Source organism: Typopeltis vanoorti, chromosome 24, assembly GCF_054136105.1.
Source record: "Typopeltis vanoorti isolate ZY-2024b chromosome 24, IOZ_Tvanoo_1.0, whole genome shotgun sequence".
NCBI classification, from domain to species: Eukaryota; Metazoa; Arthropoda; class Arachnida; order Uropygi; family Thelyphonidae; genus Typopeltis; species Typopeltis vanoorti.
Genome location: NC_143572.1, coordinates 70,175,032 through 70,195,242, shown reverse-complemented (window position 1 = coordinate 70,195,242; position 20,211 = coordinate 70,175,032). Strand labels below are relative to the sequence as shown.

Sequence of the window (20,211 nt, the reverse complement as noted above, 5' to 3'; positions counted from 1 at the left end):
TAAATCTAGAATTATGTTTTCGATGTTAGCAGGAGATATAAACTTCAACAAAAAAAAAATGTAAGTTTCCCTTTATTATACGAAATCCGAGCAAAATTGAAGCAACAGTCTCAACATCACGTATTCGGACAGGTTAGCATTGCATGTACTGAATTCTTTCCTTTTTTTTCATAATTTTAAGGAAGATTGTTTACCTCCCTTATCTGGATAAATGTCTCTAACCAGTATTTTAAAACATGATTTGAAGTGACAATTTCTATTCTCCTTTTATCAAGCAATCTATACATTTAATTACATGGTATATGAATTATAGAGAAAATTATTTAAAGTATTTCCAGTGTGATTCATATACTTTTAAAATTTGAAATAATAATTTCAGTTTAAATAATATTTTATATAAAATTTTAATTTATATTTAATATATTAACATATTGAAAGTTGATAACAACCTATTTTCTTCCGTAAGAATTTTGCAAGCTTTCAATGTTTGTCATTTCTAAAATATTTTATCAAAACATTCCGAATTTTCGGTTTCACTCTGGACTCCTCTTTACAAGCCGAAAGTAATAAAATTTTCAATAAAAGAGATAATCGCCAATCGAATATTATCCGACTTAGTTTTTAATACTGTATTTCTTGATATTCATGAACTACGGAAACAAAATGACTTTTGCTTCCGTAGAAAGGTTTAAAAATATTTGAGTTTTTGACTAAAAGTAAAACATGGTTTGTGTAATAGGAAATATAAGTGTGATAACTGATTTTTTTTTTTTTATTATTGCGTTTAGAGTATGATCCACCTTTTCTATTGGTTGCCTCTACTGCAGTGATTTCTATTTAGTTGGTTTGAAGTCCTTGGGTTAAAAAATCGGAATATACCCTACAATATCAACTTTTCTTGGACATCCCTTCAATTTTTGCATATGACAAAAGTTAAAATTTGTTAAATTATATCACTGTATAATTTAAGTGCACTTCGTTCCTTTGTTTCACTTTGTTGTCCCATTTTTTGCAAAGATTCAAAATAGCAAATTTTGATTTGCAGCATATTTCATTTGCAAAATAAGTAAACACCTATTTTCGAGTGTTTTAGATAAATTATCTGAAAAATTAGATAAATTATTGAAATTAATATTTCTAATACTCTAACAAGTTTTATTAATTATGTATAAAACATTTTAAAGATTTATAAAAAAGTTGTAAATTGTTAGAAGTTTAAGATCTTTTTGATAAAGTTTAAATTAAAAGCTTAACTATATTTATATACACCTTTTTATTTTTTAAATCTCTGGTGATATATAATATTGGCAGAAAAAGAAAAGCAACTACTAAGTACCTGTGCAAGTTAAATAAATGAACTCAGGTGCGCCGAGCAAAAATAGAAAACTGCGGCTCACAATTTATGTGTTTATTATTTTTGCTATACCTTGTTCGATTGAACTGTCAGAGTTAAGAGTAACCCTATCTATGCGTTAGAAGTGCCCACCTTTACAACCACTGCAAGATAGGGTTACTCTTAACAATGTTATATAACTGTGTTAATGATGGGAATGGGCGTTGGCATGGAAATGTTGACGAGGAGAGAACTATTTCGACTTTGTTTTCGTCCGGTTCGGACCCATCAAACGTATGCAAAGATGTCTACATGTATAAGGCACAGAGAAGAATAGAGATCAGCAAGTTGTCTAACTGTGTCATGCAGACAAGAGTATGCAAAACAACATGTAGGTAGATTATTATGTCTGTACACGAATGCTAGGAGTATCAGAAACAAAGAGGTAGAGTTTGTTGCCTTGGTCAATATGTTGGGACCTCAGATTGTAGGCATTAGTGAGACCTGGCTATCAGAATCAGACATACTAACTGGTATCGAGTGTAAGGGTACATTATTTTTAAGGACATTGTTGTTGCAGACCTGGTGGAATAGGTTGAATAGAAAAGATGAGCCTGAAAAGAGTAATTATAATGGGAGACTTTAATTATCCAAATATTGATTGGGTAGCATTAAAATCTCGTGAGAAGAATGAAAATGCATTTATTGAGCTGTTGCTGGCCAACTTCCTCAAGTAGAACTCCAGGTCAAAGAGTGCTAGATTTGATTATAGTGTCAGAGGGCGTTTCAGTTAAAGACGTAACCATTCTACCTCCGGTTGGAGACAGTGATCATGAGGTACTCATTTGGGAAGTGACCAAGTTTACGAATGTTCCATTCAGAGAAGGTTACATGCTGAACTATAAAGCAGGAAATTATCACCAACTGAGGAGTATACCGAGTTCAGTTGAATGGGATTGGTTGCTGGATGAGAGTGCAAAGGAGAGTGTTAAAAATGATATCAGGACTGTGGAAAAGTGGTTATGAAGACAGATTGAGAATTTGTAGACTACCAACACTAGCAAACAGGAGAAAGAGGGGAGGTTGTTGCTATACTCTGTAAGAAAAGTGATTCGTATGCATTTTTTAAATCTGATGTTCCATGCCAAAGATAGTTAAGCTTAGTATATAATTCCTCTTAAAATCTTTTTCCTTATAATTTCTATAATCTCCTTATAATCGTAATGATTCTTATACCTTCCCTTATAATATTAATAATAATAATTAATACTATATTATAAAACTTATAATAATTAATAATAATAATGTGTTTGTGTGTGTATGATGTTAATAACTTAGATTTTAACCTGGCATCTGAAAAATAGGCTCTATAACTTACAATATTATAAAAATAATACGAGTGTTAGGATTTAGGACCACAAGATAGTGTCAGTCGTCTGTTGTACTCTCTCTCTCTCTCCCCCTCTCTCTCTTTCTCCCTGTCTCTCTCTTTCTTTCTCTCTCTCCCCTCTCTCTTTCTCTCTCCCTCTCTCTCTTTCTTTCTCTCTCTCCCCTCTCTCTTTCTCTCTCCCTCTCTCTCTTTCTTTCTCTCTCTCTCTCTCTCCCTCCCCCCCTCTCTTTTTTTTCTCTCTCTCTTTCTCTCTCTCTCTCCCTCTTTCTTTCTCTCTCTCCCTCTTTCTTTCTCTCTCTCTCTCTCCCCCCCTCTCTCTTTTATTTTCTCTCTCTCTCTCTCTCCCCCTCTCTTCCCCTCTCTTTTTTTCTCTCTCTCTTTCTTTCTCTCTCTCCCTCTTTCTTTCTCTCTCTCTCTCCCCCTCTCCCTCTTTCTTTCTCTCTCTCCCTCTCTCTCCCTCTTTCTCTCTCTCTCCCCCCTTTCTCTCTTCTCCTTTCTCTCTTTCTTTCTCTCTCTCTCTCTCTCTCTTGAAAAGCGTTAATTCACTGATAGTTTGGGCTTGCTATCATTGAAGAAGGGAGACTGGCTGCAGTTCTCTTTTTAACAAAAGTTAGTTAGGACTGAAGAAGCTCTACCTACCCCCTTAGGGGAAGAAAAAGCATCAGAAGACTTTTTAAATAGTAATAAAAATAAAGCCTTAAACACATAACACTGTACTACAGTTTTAGAAACTTTCATGGGTGGGTGGGTGTTACATAAAAAATAATTTATACTTAAAGCAGCATCAGCCCCACAACTCAAATGCATGAAAACCTAATGGGCTATTTCTTATAGAACTTGAAATCCACGCCTGAACAGCTGGCATCCACTTAACAGTGCAAACAATTATTATTGTTGTTATTCTCTGTAAGAAAGTGATTTGTATGCAAGTTCCATGCCAAAGATAGTTAAGCTTAGTATATCATTCTTCTTTATAATCTTTTTCCTTATAATTTCTATAATCTACTCATAATCATAATAATTCTTACACCTTTCCTTATTTGTAATCTCCTTATAATCTTTATTTCACTCCAACTTCTTGGCAATTTCCTCCTTTCGTTAATCGTCTTTTCCAGTCTTCTGATTCTGGTAATCACTCTGACCTCTTTCAGTATTTATTTCTAATGGCTAATTCTCTACAGTGTCTACCCAAACAGAGAGATCAACTTCGTTAGTGTGGCTTTATTGTTCGTAATTCAAACTGGCTTCTTGTTTCTAACAGGACAAGATGGAAGTGATTGATCACAATACCAAACAATTCCCCATCATTCTCTTGCACCTTGACCACTTTCTTAACCGGCTCTATTCAAATGTCCTACAGATATAAGATCTTGGTAATGCCAACATAATTTTGTCAGGTCCCTTTTCTACAGATCGACCTTCACTCCAGCCAAACTCAATTTAGTTTCTTTTGACATTTCGATGGCGTCATTTAGAATGAACTTGGGGATTTCTACGTATCTTTTGCATGCTTTCATTGCTGATTTCTTTCCATTGATCCAAACACCTACTCTGATAGGATAATTGAAATAACTATTTTGGAATGAGGGAGTCTCTTGTAGCGCAGTTAATGTTGACGATGTCCTTTCGATTGGAAGATAGTTTGGATCTTGTCTAACACAAAAAAAAACCTTTATAAGAGTTTCAATATAAAAGATATATAATTTATAAATATATATATGATTTATAAACCTTTATAAAATATCACACACGCACACATTTTATGTTGGGCCAGTACATGAGACGTTGGTTATTTGGTTGATCATCGTAGGGTGCATTAGTAACATGTATGGGGGAATAGGGTGGGGAAAGGAGAAGCTTTTTCGCATTCAATTTACATCTGAAGGGGTATGCATTGTATTCCTTGAGCAACAACACATGGGAGAGGAGACTATTCCAGAAAACATCAGCAAGAAGTGAAACTTCTTTTATGAGTATGGAGTTGAAGTGTGAAACATGTTGGGTAGCATCCGCACGTGTTTCAATGGAGTAGCTCTAATGAACAGAATTTTGTTTAGCAGGCATTGAAATTGACAAGATTCTCTGCGCCCCATTGAAGAATGGTTTGAAGATCAGAATTTAGGCTTGCAGAGGTTGCTTCTATGTAGGTTTTAGTAGTTTGTTTGGGGAAAAGTTTGTCTAGTGAGAAGGTGGAATGTAGTGTGCTGTCGTCGGAGAAACTGTGTAGCGGATGGATGCTCAACCGGAGAAGATAGGGTAGCGATCAAATTGCGAATATTTATTTGTAATATATTCCTTAACACTCAGCGAAAGAGATGAAACATGTCGACTAGTGTCCGATTTTTTCAAGGATAACAGCAGCCACTAGTAGCCTTTCTGTGTCAGGCGATTCGCATGACAAATTTTTATCACTTTATGAAAGGTTACCTCTGTAATGCTTTTGACACCATAAAGCAGGCAATTCTTTAAAAAATCTCGAAGCGGAAGACAAGAGAAAAACTCCCCAACTGGTTCGAAGACTTTCTGAAAAACAAACCCACTCTTCAAAAAACAAAATGCACTACTTACAAACCATATCACCTTCAAATACTAGGAAAATCATCTACTAATTCTTAGATAAGTGTACACTGAGATATGATATAATTTGCTCTGGTTCTGCATTGCAATACTTAATGAAAAAAAAAACCAAATCCATTTAAAAACAGGCTGATGACAACAGCAGCTGTTGAGTCCCAAAATAGTATCTCTCTTTATCATCCATCAACATATACCAGCAATCGACTTCTGACTAACAAATCTTAGACATTCATTACACTATCGTGCTAAGACCCTACTTTTACACAAAATACCTAACAACCTAACAATGCCATTTCAAATAAGACCTCAGCATAACAACAGACATTACAAGTAATTATAATAATGCATACGGAAAAGCAACCGTCAATTCTTATATAACAGGCCTATTAAATAAGCTTCCATAGAGTAAGAACTTTAACTTCATATGATTCTCTAAAGAGCGTCTTTTGTGTTCCTATACTCAACAGACGGCAATAACAATCCCTAATATTAATGTTGTCAAGTGCAAAAAAAGTCTAATTTCATACTTATCTTCACATAAGTCAAACTTCAGCTGCGAAAGATGTGAACAAAATAACAAAATATGAAAATTCTAGTGTCTAAAGTGGTAATTCTATTGCTTGTACAACAGTTTGGAAAATTTTACGTATAAAGCACGTGATTTCGCTGTTGGTGACCAATTCCTACAACGCCTTATTCCTTTCAACATGAACTGACTCTTCTTGGCACACTGCCAGCTGAGGTTCTGGTATCTGTGGTCGGAAAGTACAGTATTATGTTTTCAGATTTACTTATTATTATTATTATTATTATTATTATTATTATTATTATTATTATTATTACGGGCAACTCCAAGAAGTCCTTAGACTCATCGAGGGAGGCCCTAACATCATTAAATTGAACAAATTAAATTAATTGTTCCTTTAAAATTGCCAGCAAAGGTTAGTCGATTGGTAGAGCCTCTGCTATTAATGGCTCGCGCAAAAAAGCTAAGCAAGTTTGAGCGCGGTTAGTGGTTGGAAAGTAATCAATTGTTCGATGCTGTTGGCACACTTTCCCTCGATAAGTCTTTGGACTCCCTGGAAGTGTCACGTAATAATAATAATATATGTGTTCGTATTAATTTGTTCGCTGCTGTAGTTCTAACCTTGGAAGTAACGGATAAGAGGATTAGTTTTTTTTTTTTTTACTTGAGATTGGTAAGTGAGTGAGTGGAATGGATTGCCTGAATATGTTGTGAATCCTAAGAGTTCGAATGAATAAATCTATAAAAAATCTTAATATTAATTGTACAATGATATAAACTCTCTCTCTCGATGAAATTTTAGTAAATTTATTATTGTAAGAAATTTATTTAGATTTCTGAACTTTATTTAATAATAAAGTTCAAAAATCTAAATAAATTAAACACTCAATAAACAGAATTATTTTGTCATTCGTAGAGGTGCGACCTCTTGTGGGCAGAATCGGATACACGAGGCAGACGTGTCGTGTGCTAATTTGAAACTACGTTAGACTATCGGAAGTATTTTGTTACTGAAGACGTTCATTTTAAGTTAATGAAATATTTACGCTGTTATATTTTGCATTATTGTGTTTATTTTTCAAGGATGACCAGGTATGTTAATTTATAAACGAAGGATTTCTTTAATAACCATCAAACTTAAAAATAACAAGTTTCCGCTCATTATATTGTGAAGAAACAAACTTTGGCAACCTGAATGATTAGTAGTTTCAATATTGCAGATTTTATCGTTATCCATACAATATCGGTTATGCGGATATGAGATTGTCTCTTTGACCTTATAAATTTCCGTTTTATGAACATAACGAATAGTAGTTGGGTGATTGCTGTTAATCGCAGTATTTCGGTAGTTGGGAATGAGTTGTGCCCATTATTAATTATTGTACTCTCCTTTTTAAGTTGCCCGTATGATTTTTTATAAATTCTAGATAAACTCGATATTAAAGTGACTTGCGTCTCAATGGCTGGATTAAAATCATCATCGCTGAGGTTAAATGTATCATCGTTTCAATTCAATTGATGGCTGATTTCTAGAACAACTGCCCTTGTTATCCTTTTAACCCCTGCATGGTAAAGACGTGTATGCGCTTTTTGTTTAGTTTATTGAATTTTGGGGGGGAAAAAACACGAATGTGTTAAGGTATAATTACTGTTCCGTTTCGTGTCATTCATATTGCGTTTGAGGTAGAGTTTAAAGAGAAGTTAAAACGCACACACAGAAACTATAAAAACAGAATTTATAATCGTGATTTTATTATATTTATTTTCTCTGATCTCTTTCAGTGTTTATGAAAAAAGGATACACAAGTAAAGGCTTCTTTCACTATTCACTGCTTCGACATAAGACATCTGAATATCTATCAGAAGCAATGCAAAGTATGGCGCTTCCTTCCGTACTGGTGCCATATTGATTTATAGTATTGCAATGTAAGGAAAACTGACCAGTGATTGAGATCGTCGAAACATTTTTATTGTAATAAATTGTATATTTAATGAAGTACTTCAGCGAAATTGACCTGTGAACTATAATTTAGCAATATAATTTATCACTTGGATGTTTTATTTTATATTTAAATATGGTATCAAGGATTATGGTATGCTAAACGAAGAAATAAAAGATGTTGGAAAACATTTACAAGAAATGTTTAATTATGTTTGGTAAACCTCGCTTCCATTTTTGAATAACCAATCTTAAATGTATAATACAGTAGTTTTCTCTGAAAGCAGAAAATTGGACGCAATGTTTCCATGCCAACCATAGGCTTTACTTGTTGGTGAGTCGTATCCTGCACACTACTTCTTCCAAACAATTTATATTTATCCAGTTTACGCTCCAAATGTTCTTTTAAATTTAAAAACAAAAGGGAAGTGATAACATTTTAAAAGTCTACTTGCATTCAAATTCTTTGTCTTTAACTGTATTAAAAAAAGTGGCAGTTTCTCTTTCTGTGGAAACAACCCTCAAGAAAATTTATATCACAGGACGTACAGTGGGTGAACAAGCTAAATTGAGCGTTACCACTTTAAGAATGGGGTAGTCACTCGAATAAGTTTGGGTCTCTACGATGAGTTCTGACTCCATGAAAGTGCTCGTGCTAGAATAGCAATAATAGCCTGGGGAGATACTTTTCGTTGAACGAATCATGAAGTAAGAATTATTTACGACAAAAACGGGTTGTAACAAAACATCTGAAACAAAATGGGTCAACTGATATAAGTATATTCAAAAGACAACGATGCAATAAAATTTATAGCTTTTCCTTCTGATATCCTTCTGACCGGATGATATTTCGTATGACGCTTAGCGCATTACTTATTTAGGAAGAAATTTGATTTAAATTAAAAATTATTATTATTATTACATTGAGCAACTCCATGGAATCTTCGCAGAGTTATCGAGCGAAACCTCTGGATTCTCTCCAGTCTGCCTCATCCCCCAAGTAACCAGGCTATCAGATCTGTGCATAGTAGTCCAGATGAATGGGAGACCTTAAGAGCAATAAAAACGTGCTTATCTCTGCTTAACAGTGTTCTTCAATAATCAGGTAATCCTATAAGCTGTTTTAGCTTTTAGCCCCTTTTGCAATTTTTGCCCACCGACTTAACTCTCTGTGTACCAACGTTCCCATATCCTTGGCTTCATCAACTTCCTGGAATACAGTTCCATCACTAGGGTACACAGCAGGTAATCCCAAAATGCAGAACCTTACACTTTGCTGCATTAAATCACATACAAAATTTTAACATCTTTATTAAATATCAATCATAATAACTCGGCATATCTATCCCCGTTTGCAACAGTTTATGTATCAGAATTCATTGCGGTATCCTCCGAAAGCCTTTGCAAAGTCCAACAGTATTATCTTGTAGCCATTGCCTTTATCCAGCTCAGCTGTCACTTTATAAAACGTAAGGTAGTGAGGCACAAAACCATGCTGTCCCATTCCTATCCTCCCTTTCCTGGATTTTCCCCTTAACGAACTTCTCAAATACCTTGACACTTCTGAGATGCTCATCGGTCGATTATTTCCTATACTGTGCAGTCTTGGAGCCTTCTTTATGAAATGGAACTCCCCCCCCCCCCCGAGGAACCAACCTAGAACTGAGACAATGTGGTCAAAAGCAGTGACAATTCTCTACACTATCTAATCCCGCTTTTTGTATTTAAACGAAGGTTCTGTAATATCATATGCACTGCTCATATATCTCTGTTTCCGCATCAGTCCTTGTCACCTGTAACTGTAGCATTCCCACCCGGATGGTATACCGTTGCAAAGTAATCAATTAGCAATTCTGCTTCAGTTGCCTCACTACCACCAACTTTCATCTAAATTGTTCTTCAGTAACCCTTATTCTTTTTATTTGTCATTTACTTACTACTATACTGACCACTCTTCTGGCCTGTACTTGTACTGCTACTGTGCTTGCTGATATTTTTAAAAAATTTAAGAACTATTTTAAAGAATTAAGAAATATTTTATATCTTATTTAATATTTCGATTATATTTAGCTTTTTGAATATTTTTATTCGGTATAAAGTTGTTCATCGCGGAAATATGTGAGAAAAAAAAAAAAAAGAAATATTTCCCATATAAGAAATATTTAAAAAAAATATTTTTTTTAAATAAAAAAAAAAAGAAATATTTATTCAAAAAATTTAAGACATATTTTTAAAAAAATAATTAATAGCCAGCCTGGTTGGCCGAGTGGATAGCATATCTGCTCTCTAGCCAAAATTCTGCGGGTTCGAATCCCGCCTTAGACATGGATATTTGCGATCGTCTGTGGAAATACGAGTGATGATCGGCGGTACATGGCGTTTGTGTAGTTGCAGTAAGTTGGTGATTGAATCTTGAAGACGGAGTTCTAGACCAGGTGCCTTCCCTCAATGAGTACTTGGACTCCCTGGAGTGTCAAATAATATTTCGATTATACGAGAGTGGTCTAAAACGTTCTCGGCCTCGACCATAGATGGCAACGCTATCCGCACGATTTTTTTTTTCTAAGTTGGTACATCTGTCATAAGCATTCCTGCGAAATTACAAGTCATTCTATCAAGTCGTTTGTTTTATACAGCTGTCTAAAGCAAACGTGTTGTCTGTATCCCTTGAAATGGATAAACTTGAGTAATGTGCGGTTATAAAATTCTTTGTAAAAGAAGGTTTAACGCCAAAAGACATTCATTCGAAGTCCATAAAAGTTTATGGGCACTCTTCTCCTTTCGTTTTTGACAATTACTAAATCAGCTGCCGAGTTTAAATGGCTGTACCAGCCTTGAAGATGATCCACGAGAAGGACGTCCAAAAAGTGTAGCAACACCAGAAATCATTGATCAGTGCATGATATGGTATTGGATGACCGGCGATTCGAAGTTCGTGAAATTGCTGAGACTACAGGCATTTCAAAAGAACGTGTAGGATATATTTTGCATGAAGAATTGCAAATGAAAAAGCTTTGCGGAAGTTGGGTGCCGCGCTTGCTCACAGCAGATGAAAAACGCACTCGCATGAAAATCTCTGAACAGTGCTTGGATTTTAACAAGAATAAAACTGATTTTGTGCGCCGATTTATTACTATGGCTGAGACTTGGATTCACCATTACCCACCAGAATCCAAACAGCAGTCAAAACAGTGGACAGAAGCCGGTTGTTCAGCGTAGACAAAGTCGGTTCCATCAGCAGGAAAGTCATGCCATCGGTGTTTTGGGATGCTAAAGGCATTTTGTTTATTAATTATCATGAAAAGGGTAAGAAAATAACCGAGGAATATTATTCCGATCTTTTGACCACACTAGACGAAAAATTCGTGAGAAAAATCCCGGTTTGCAGAAGAAAAAGATCATCTTTCATCAGGACAATGCACCTGCCCAGTATCTCTTCCCCAAACTAAAAATCTTCCTCGCTGGTCAGCGTTTTTCTTCAAATCAAGAGTTGATCGCAGCTGTAGAGGGGTATTTTGCAGATCTTACTGAGAACTACTACAGGGACAGGATAATAGCGCTGGAACATCGCTTGAATAAATGTATTAGTCTTAAGGGAGATTATGTTGAAAAATAATTTAGAAATTATAAATTCGTTTTTTCATTGTTAGACCGAAAACTTTTCAGAGCAACCTCGTATATATGCGGGTATCACATCTGGATGGGTGATACCCGCATATATACGAGGTTCGTATATATGCGGGTATCGGTTCGCAGAATAAGTATTCTTAAATGTGATGCCTTTTCTCCTTACACCTATTCCAGTTTTGTAAATATTAATATTCCATCAGCAGAACCTGCAGTATTTAAGTAATAAAATATATTTACAACTTTTAGGAGACGAAACAGAAAATAGAAAACTCACCGATCAATAATATATTACTTTCATTGTATAAGAATAAAAATATTATGAAAATCTAAACAAATAATACATAAAAAAAACTATATTTTGTGAAATTTATCTTGCATTGCATTTACTTTTCATATATCGGTATCAATGCAATATCATTTCAATTTTCCAGTGAATTTTCCAGTCGATGAATTGTCAGTGAACCCTAAATTCTGCTATCAACTCCGCATTTCGCATTTCCTTATGTGTTATGAACATAAATTTGATAGTTTTGTTTCATCCAAGTTTCCTTAAAGGTGTTAATAGGCATTGACGGATCTGTAGGTATTTATATACCTAGAAGTAGATAAATTTATAATACTTCAAGGTGACGATGTTTAAATGTTCAAGATACGTCATTTCGTCAGAAGGAACTGAGATATGAGTTAAATAAATCCTTGATTAAGTGTAGGATTTTTTTTTTTTTTCCACTGGTAAAAAAAATCCTCGATTGGTATTTATTATGAATGATTATTTAGCACTTGCATAACAGTGTAGAATTCTTGAGCAGTTCAAGTTTCGGATCTCGCACAGTATGAGTGCTTGCGAATGCTGATGTCCGAAATAGTGTGAGTTCTACTGTCGATTTTCTTGAGTTTACGGACGAAAAACCTCAGCTTCCGGGAGAGAGAGAAAGAAAAAAAAAACCATACTTTTCCATGCCAGAGATGGACTAACTCGTGAACCGGTCGAAGGAAGGCTTAGAAAAAGCTCCAACTATTCGGCGACTATAATTGAACTGAGGTCTTTACTCGGGCGGCCTAGCACTGTGGATACAACCGCTACTTCCACTGAGCCAGACAGACCTTGAATAAATGTTTCTTTCTTTTTTTTTTTTTTTTAAGAAACGAAGTTTATTTAACTCTAAGAACACAACATGCAAAGCACATCTGAAGCTTATTAATATAAAAGACATGGTCTGGTTTATTCTTCGCGAAATGAGAAAAAGGTGAGCATTTTAACAATAATAACACAGTCGGTCGTGATCACAACGAAACATCACGTGGATTTGATATGATTGGACGGGTCGTTCTTATACATCATCTCGATAACATTCCAATAGTATTTCTGAATCTCTTTCCGTCGAAGTTTAAATGCTGCAGTTACGAGGCCAGTATCTGGAAGCCATTCTTCAGTGCATAAAGTAATGTTCCTGGGAGTCTCCACACTTGTTAGACCACCTAAAAAAACAAGTAAAACTCACAATTATCGAATAAGAAAAAAAGCCTGCCATTAAAAGAAGAAATAGACTTCAGTGGTTAATAATATACAGAAAAAACATTCATTCTTAAGATCTATGGCCACGAAGGTAATAAATAAAATTTTTCGATAATATCGGATTCATCTTGATGTCCAATAATTAGTACTATTTGACTATTAAGTCTCAACAGCTTCTCCAGTAGGAGGGGTAATTCCTTTTAATTCTATTAATACATATTATTCATTCACGTCGATGTAAATTTCTCTGAAATATCTCTTTGTGACTTTTGCACATTTCTCTCTGGAGAAATTAGGGTATTTTGAGACGCAATTTTTCAAGTAGCATATGTTCCTCAATCTCCTATATTAACTGGAATTGTCAACTTTTCAAATAAGGTCTTTATCCAGATTGTTTGACACGGTGCATAGCGTCTCTGCTCCCCAAGTTATGGTTGAATCCCACTATAGTACAGATGTTTATGAATGTCATAGGTAGTAGATAAATTTTATCACCCAATATGGGACACTGGCCTTGATCACTGGAGGTTACATAATCCACAGTTTTGTTTGGATTATGTAACCCGTAGCCCCTATGATATAATGTAAGATAGGTTTACAACTTTTCTTGGATAGGATAGACATAAAAATAAAGTTACATCTGAATGCTTTCAGAATACGGAAAAATTGCAAACGGCAGCAACTTATTTGCCTTTGTTTTTGCTCTATAGGTTAGGATTTTCAGAGAAGACACAACGCTTGCCCAAATGAAGAATTTGGCATGACTCTTCTATATTAAAGATTCAACGGTGATGACACATCACATGTACTCAGTTCCTGATCAGCCTGGCATCAATTATAGTGATCTCGAAGGAAATAAAAGAGTTTGCCCTTCCCGGAAACGATTTTTAACTCCTACGAAACAGACAAGCGTGGATAAGCCTAAACAGACAAACCTGCCAAAGAACTCACAATTAGCTGACAATGTGTTCCCATCGTAGCCATGGGAACTAAGGCCGTCAATGCGGTCACACCTTACAGCTCAGGGTGACGATGAAGATAGTGTTATGTTTTGTAACCAATATGCTGAGGGATCGAATCCTGCTCTGGCATGGATGTTTGTCAAAAATTCTTGGCAAATGAATTTCGTTAGCCAATACGATACTTCCGGTTTTAACCGTTAACCGCTTAATTAGCGTTATGCGCTAATAGGTGTTGGCATTGTCATAAAGATTAGTAATAAATAAATCAAAGCCCAAACTGATGTCTGGAGATAACGTTAATTGTGACTACTTCTGTTGGTATGTTAGTGGATAACAAATGAGTGAAAGAACAAGTTGCCCCTTCACGTCTTATCCTTCTAGCTAAGGTTTATATAAATCAGACTTAATACAGTTAACAAATTATAAATAGAAATGTAGTACTTACGTTTTTTGCAGTGTGTTTTTATTTCATCTAACACGGCTTTAATCACAACCTCATCTGTACACAGTTCGCTAAATGACCTTTCACGTTTGTCGAGTTCTTTTGCTAGAACATGTAAGTGGTAGCTGTTGGGTGTTATTAATGCTATCAAATGATTGTGGTATCCGTTGCCGTAAACACAAACATTGTCAACTAGAGGGCAAGTCTTCAGTTCTGCTTCAATTTTGCCCAAGGCAATGTACTCTCCCATCTGAAGTTTAACTAAATCCTTTTTGCGATCTGAAATAAAGAAAAAAAAAAAAACATGTGACATCCATCTAACTATTTTAGTGCATTAATGTCATTACGTAAATTATTATGTAAAAGATGAACATAAGGCATCAATTCTCCACTCCAACTGTTTCAAAGAAGGTGCCACCATCAACACACTTCAAACGTATTATCACCTAGGTTATTTGTAACAGAAAAGATTGCTTTTCGAAAACTAAGCTGTTGTATCTAAAGATTTAGAATTTCATAACATTAAATGTAGGAATGCTGAAGGAAGAATGGTCGAAAATCATATTATAAACTGATGGCGGGTATACGTGGAAGTATGGAACGTTATCCTGACTAAAGGAAGTGTGTAATTAAAGTTACTCTAAAATAAACCTATTCCAACAATTATTTCAACATTTACGATAATGACATATAGATATATTAAAAATTATGCAAGTATTTGTGAAAATAGCACCATCACCGTGCAAAAAAAAAAAAAAAAAAAAAAAAATTATGCACCCTTACCAATAATCTTGAGTGTCCCATCTGGACGCAGTTCTCCAATATCTCCCGTGCAAAGCCATCTCGTACCATTCTCGGCAATAATTGATTCGGCCGTCAGAGCATCGTTCTTGTAATATCCCTTAGTGATGCCATTGCCACCTAAAACCACTTCTCCTCTAGGGTAAGGTTTGTCGGTCAAAAAGTAGCCACCTACAAATACATAACAGTGAGTCATTTTCTATCTCGGATACGTGCGGTATATAGTCTTGTGATATTGTAGGAGAGGATGTGAAATGGAGTTAATATCTATTTATGGAGTTAATTTCTATTATTAACACACATCCTCGATGTGTGTTAATAATAGAAAAGTGAATGAATGAAAATAAAATTAGTAGTAGTCTTACAGATAATGTAAACATACCATTAATAATAATAGTTTTAATGTAGTTAAAATGATGAATTTGACAATTATTAATTTTGAGCATACACCCGGGATATCTAACCTTTTGAGAATCCAGTCAGCTCTACTGCTTCCAAACTCTTGGCTCCAGCCAGATTGGGCACCCATCTGGCCGAAGCAGAAAATAAGCAACTATGTTTATAAAAGCAGAACACCAACAATGGACCATTCGAAAAGTGGAACAGGCCCCTTGGTTCGACTAATATGGTAGTCGAATATCTGTAGATCATTGCGTTAAGTGGAAACATTGCAGGTGTTGGTTGTGGCGAGTGTTCATCTGATACACGCCATCAGTCCACTCAACCCCAACACTGGTGGAGCTATATCTCAATGTACACACCGTATTTGACCACAAGTTTCCCCATAGATGTATCCATCGCATTATGCCCTTAATTTAGTTTATATGAACTGAAAAGCAAACCCTATTGGCAGAATTAGGTAATTCTGTGTAGTATTTTTCGATAAAGATTTGTTTTGATATTGGCAGAATGTATCCTGAACTAATGATGCCCTGTACTAGAAACTTTCTCTTATTCCATAAATGCCAGTTAAACAGTAAGTAAGCAACAGTCTGTTGTACGCGTGGATAACAAATACAGGGTAGTGAATCAAGAATGAGGATTTTGTGTAGGGAATGTCTTATTTTCCCATATATCCCATTAATAGCGTGGTTAACCTTTATTACTTAAAACTAAGACTTCAGTGCACTAAAGTTATAAAAATGGAAAAAAAATATTCTTATGGCTATCGTATTTTGTTATTGCGTTACATACTCACCTTCTTCCCAGTTTACTAGCCGCACATAACTTCCAAATATCGGCGCTCCAACTCGTCCGGAGGATCGATCTTCCGCTGAAAATTATGAAAAATCCATGTAAACACTCTTTTCCCAAAAGAGTTTTCTAATTCATACTAAACTAACAATCGAACTCTTCATCATCCCATGAAGGTTCCAGCAAACCGTTTCTTGACCCCTTTTGAGATCAATATTTTATCAACAACATACGTTTAATACCTATGATATGATACCGTTAATACCGACAACATACCTTTGAGATTGATCATATTATATTTTAATTATTTATTCTCTTAACCCTGTCTTTAATAAATAAAGATTGCGTTATTTAAGTCAGCTATTAATTTTATACGCGCTGCTTTCACCTTTGACTTCATTTGATAAGTCAAATACTGTTTTGCACCCGATCCCTGAACTGTTTCAACGAATCAATTTGACCGGGTTCAACGCTTCATGTATTTCCTTATTCTATGGTCTATTAGCTACGAGGATGCCGTTAAAATAATAAAAAGAGAGAAAATATTTATATGAAACAAACCATTATTCTGTGATCATATATGTTTAATATATCATTTTATACTTTTGCAGGTAGGCAACTGCACATGTTGATATGAGTGTAAAATATAAAATTGCTTAGTATTATATCAAGTATTATATCATGGTTGGATGTCCAATAGGAGAAGACAAGGAGGTTGGACTGTGTCCTGCGAGAGGTTTCAGAAAACAGAGAAGGAATATCCATTGGTCGATAAAATTGAAGTAAATATATCTACACAGGACAAGGAAAGGTAGTCCAACAAACGATATCAAGTTTTAATTATGTCACGTGATATTTCAAAGACGCCTAAAACAAGAAAAGAGGCACAAATAGAATATACTTACGACACATTACTAAAGCGGCCCCTGCAGTTTCTGTTAATCCATATCCTTGGAGAACATTCACATCGAGACACATTCTTATAAAATCCTGAGTATCTGGAGATAAAGGGGCCCCGCCACATAATATATACCGTAATCTTCCACCGACAGCATCTCGATAAGTGTCGAAGAAAACTCTGCAGTGACAGTTTCGAAAAATTGAATGTAGGATCAATAAGCCAGAAATTATCAAAAAATTCTCAAGTGACAAATTAATCTTTTTATTTATTATTGAAAAATCAAGTAAATATTTAAAATGTAAAAAAAAGTTAAATGATTCTCTTATTGAATATCGTTACCGATTAAGAATTGGCGTCTTGAATCCCAATTTCCACCAGAACCTCTTGTATCGGACAGCATACCGCAGAAAGTGTCGATTGAAAGTCCCTTCAGCACCAATTGTTGTCAAAATCATCTTCTGGATGCGGTCCAACATCAACTGATAATGACACAAAAAATCAACCCATCACAAAACGAGGACTTAATCTACCACTAGCAAATACATTTTTAATGTTTAAATATGCATCCTTTTTTTTTTTTTTTTTCAAATTCGTTTGAGTCAACTCTCTAGGTTAGAAATAAAGTATTTTTAACGGGGGATTGTTAGGTGGGTTTTGGCTTACATCACGGGATCCATTCGCTACTAAAGATGAAGTTTTATTTCTCATTCTTTGCCGATATTTTTCAAAAGACACTATTAAGATGGAAACAGACAGCGTTTACTGTATGGCAATATCTTTCATTGTTTCATAAAAAAAAAAATTACTCTGTGGGTCTTGGAAACCAAGACTGCTTGCATAAAACCTCGCTAAATGCACGAAGAGCGTATGTTCGTTTTCTATTTTTGGTTCTGCGAAGTAAGATTGGAAAATAGAGAAAAAATCTGACTCAGATTGGATGAGACAAGAAGACAAAGTGTATTACATATATATAATAGACTTTGCCTTCTTGTTTCTGTTAATTGATGATAGGACATCTATGATTATTTTTACTAAATCTACCTACCGGGACTGCTGCCAAGAGTGTGGGTTTCAGAAGATTCATGTCCCCTGTCGTTCCTTTCTTCAGTCCTGGAGACTAAACAAACAGAACAATGTTAAAATATGGCCTGAATAGTAAACCTTTAAATTTCAGTGGTAAATTAACAATGGCAAAAAATTACATCTAGTTATTTATTCCAGTTATCAAAGTTATTGATAACTGGAATTATTAGCTAACAAAAGCAAATAATTCCAGCTAACAAAAGCAAATATTCTCTAATTAAACTGGTGACAACACTTACTTTATCTGTTAAGGTTAATGGTGAAGAATATCCGATGGGAACTCCTATGATAAGCATGAAGCTTTCTGGAGAAAAAACAGAAATTACAATTAATATATATATTCATAATGTAGTATCATACTTCTAACATCAGATAATTTGTTGAACATTTCCTGTTTCTAAAAGTTCAACTTACCCGCTAATAATTCCAACACATGTGCAAGGGGAAGATAAGCGACGTAGATGTCATCTTCGGTCCTGCAATGACATATTTTAACAGGCTTACACAGAAATAATGCAACTTCATAACGAAGAACAGATAGCAGATTTAAAAGAAAACAATTATTTTATAGTGTAAAACTAAACTAAATAATGATTGAGTGATAAGCGTTGTTCTTTCTTGGCGTATTTGTAACTGTGGCGTGCGGGTCCACATACGTTCCATGCTTCGATGAATTTTCTTGGACTTTCTCATTTGTTGCAATCTTTGGAGCATAGCTGTTGATTATGATGTTTTCCTGTCATCTGCTGGGTTTATAACCATTGCCGTTTGCGAAATAATAGATGCGGTACTATTTGTCCTTTTCACCTGAAGAAACGATCGCTAAGATTAGCCATCTCGAGTTTGAACTTGTTCACCAAGTTGTGTAAAATTTGTAAAATAGCACCGACCATACCACTAGTTATTAAAAATAATGTCGACTTAACTAATTTTAAAGTGGGTATAACGGTTGGTTAGTACTCCATTTGATACTGTATAATTAAAACAAATAGGCTTAAAAGAGTATAAAATACTTGACTATATTATTCACTGAATACGTACCCCATTTCCGGAAGAAGTGCCACGACTCCATCGAAGACAGTAAAAAGATTTCTGTGTGTCATCATCACTCCTGAAAGTTAATACAAATCGTCATACTATGATTATACTTTTGAATTTTATCTCATTAAGCTATCCCAACCTTAAATTGCTTCTGATCAAACTACAGTCTTTTACCATGCATTGTAATAAAGCTGGGTTTAAATAAAAATAAACTTCTGTTTATTGTTAAACCTAAAAATTTCATTGCAAAATTTTAACTTTATATTTAATTTTAAAATAAATGCTTTTCTAGTAAAGCTGCAGTTTTAATTTAAACTTAAAATTGATTTTTTAATTTATAGGTAGTAGCGAGGTTGTTTCAATCCTGTATAATTTTTGGAGACTGTTCACATCTTCAGTAGTAACCAATCAGATATAGCTAGTCCAAGACTATCACTCATAAACAGCATCGGACGAAGGGAGGCAGATACGTGGCTCCATCTCGTGGTGCCTATCGCTAACGACACTATATTATTTGTCTGAAACAGTGTAGGTACTACTGTCAATTTTTTTTGAGTTTATGTGACGAGAAACTCATAGAAACTGTATTATTGTTCAACATTATGAGAGAAGGTCACTACCCAGACCGGTTTCGACCTTTTTCGAGGTCTTATAATGCCTTCTCTCATAATGTTGAACAATAATACAGCTGCTAGGAGTTAAGTTCACATTATGGGTAAATATCAAGAATAGTGATCGGAGCTTGCTCCACCTTTTACATGAGTTGCTTCAGCTTGCACTACCTTCAAGGGTCAGTTGCTGCACTATCCAGGTATTTGCTTACGCTTGGAATCGCCGAACTTTATATAGTTTCTATATTCAGCATGAAACTCTTTG

At 35.0% G+C, this 20,211-nt stretch overlaps 1 protein-coding gene across 1 annotated transcript in view; it reads right to left on the bottom strand.

The window, feature by feature from the left end:
• Nucleotides 1-12,584: 12,584 nt before the first annotated feature.
• Nucleotides 12,585-20,211, bottom strand: part of LOC150093391 (fatty acid CoA ligase Acsl3-like) — a 39,458-nt gene continuing 31,831 nt past the window's right edge. The window contains exons 8-17 of the mRNA XM_090413278.1: nt 19,336-19,405; nt 18,709-18,770; nt 18,534-18,598; nt 18,257-18,328; nt 17,551-17,690; nt 17,216-17,388; nt 16,315-16,389; nt 15,099-15,287; nt 14,319-14,594; nt 12,585-12,874 (exon numbers count right to left, since the gene is read on the bottom strand). Of these exons, the coding sequence (XP_090269404.1) occupies nt 12,693-12,874; nt 14,319-14,594; nt 15,099-15,287; nt 16,315-16,389; nt 17,216-17,388; nt 17,551-17,690; nt 18,257-18,328; nt 18,534-18,598; nt 18,709-18,770; nt 19,336-19,405 (1,304 nt within the window). The 3' untranslated portion in view covers nt 12,585-12,692. The remainder of the gene's footprint in view (nt 12,875-14,318; nt 14,595-15,098; nt 15,288-16,314; nt 16,390-17,215; nt 17,389-17,550; nt 17,691-18,256; nt 18,329-18,533; nt 18,599-18,708; nt 18,771-19,335; nt 19,406-20,211) is intronic.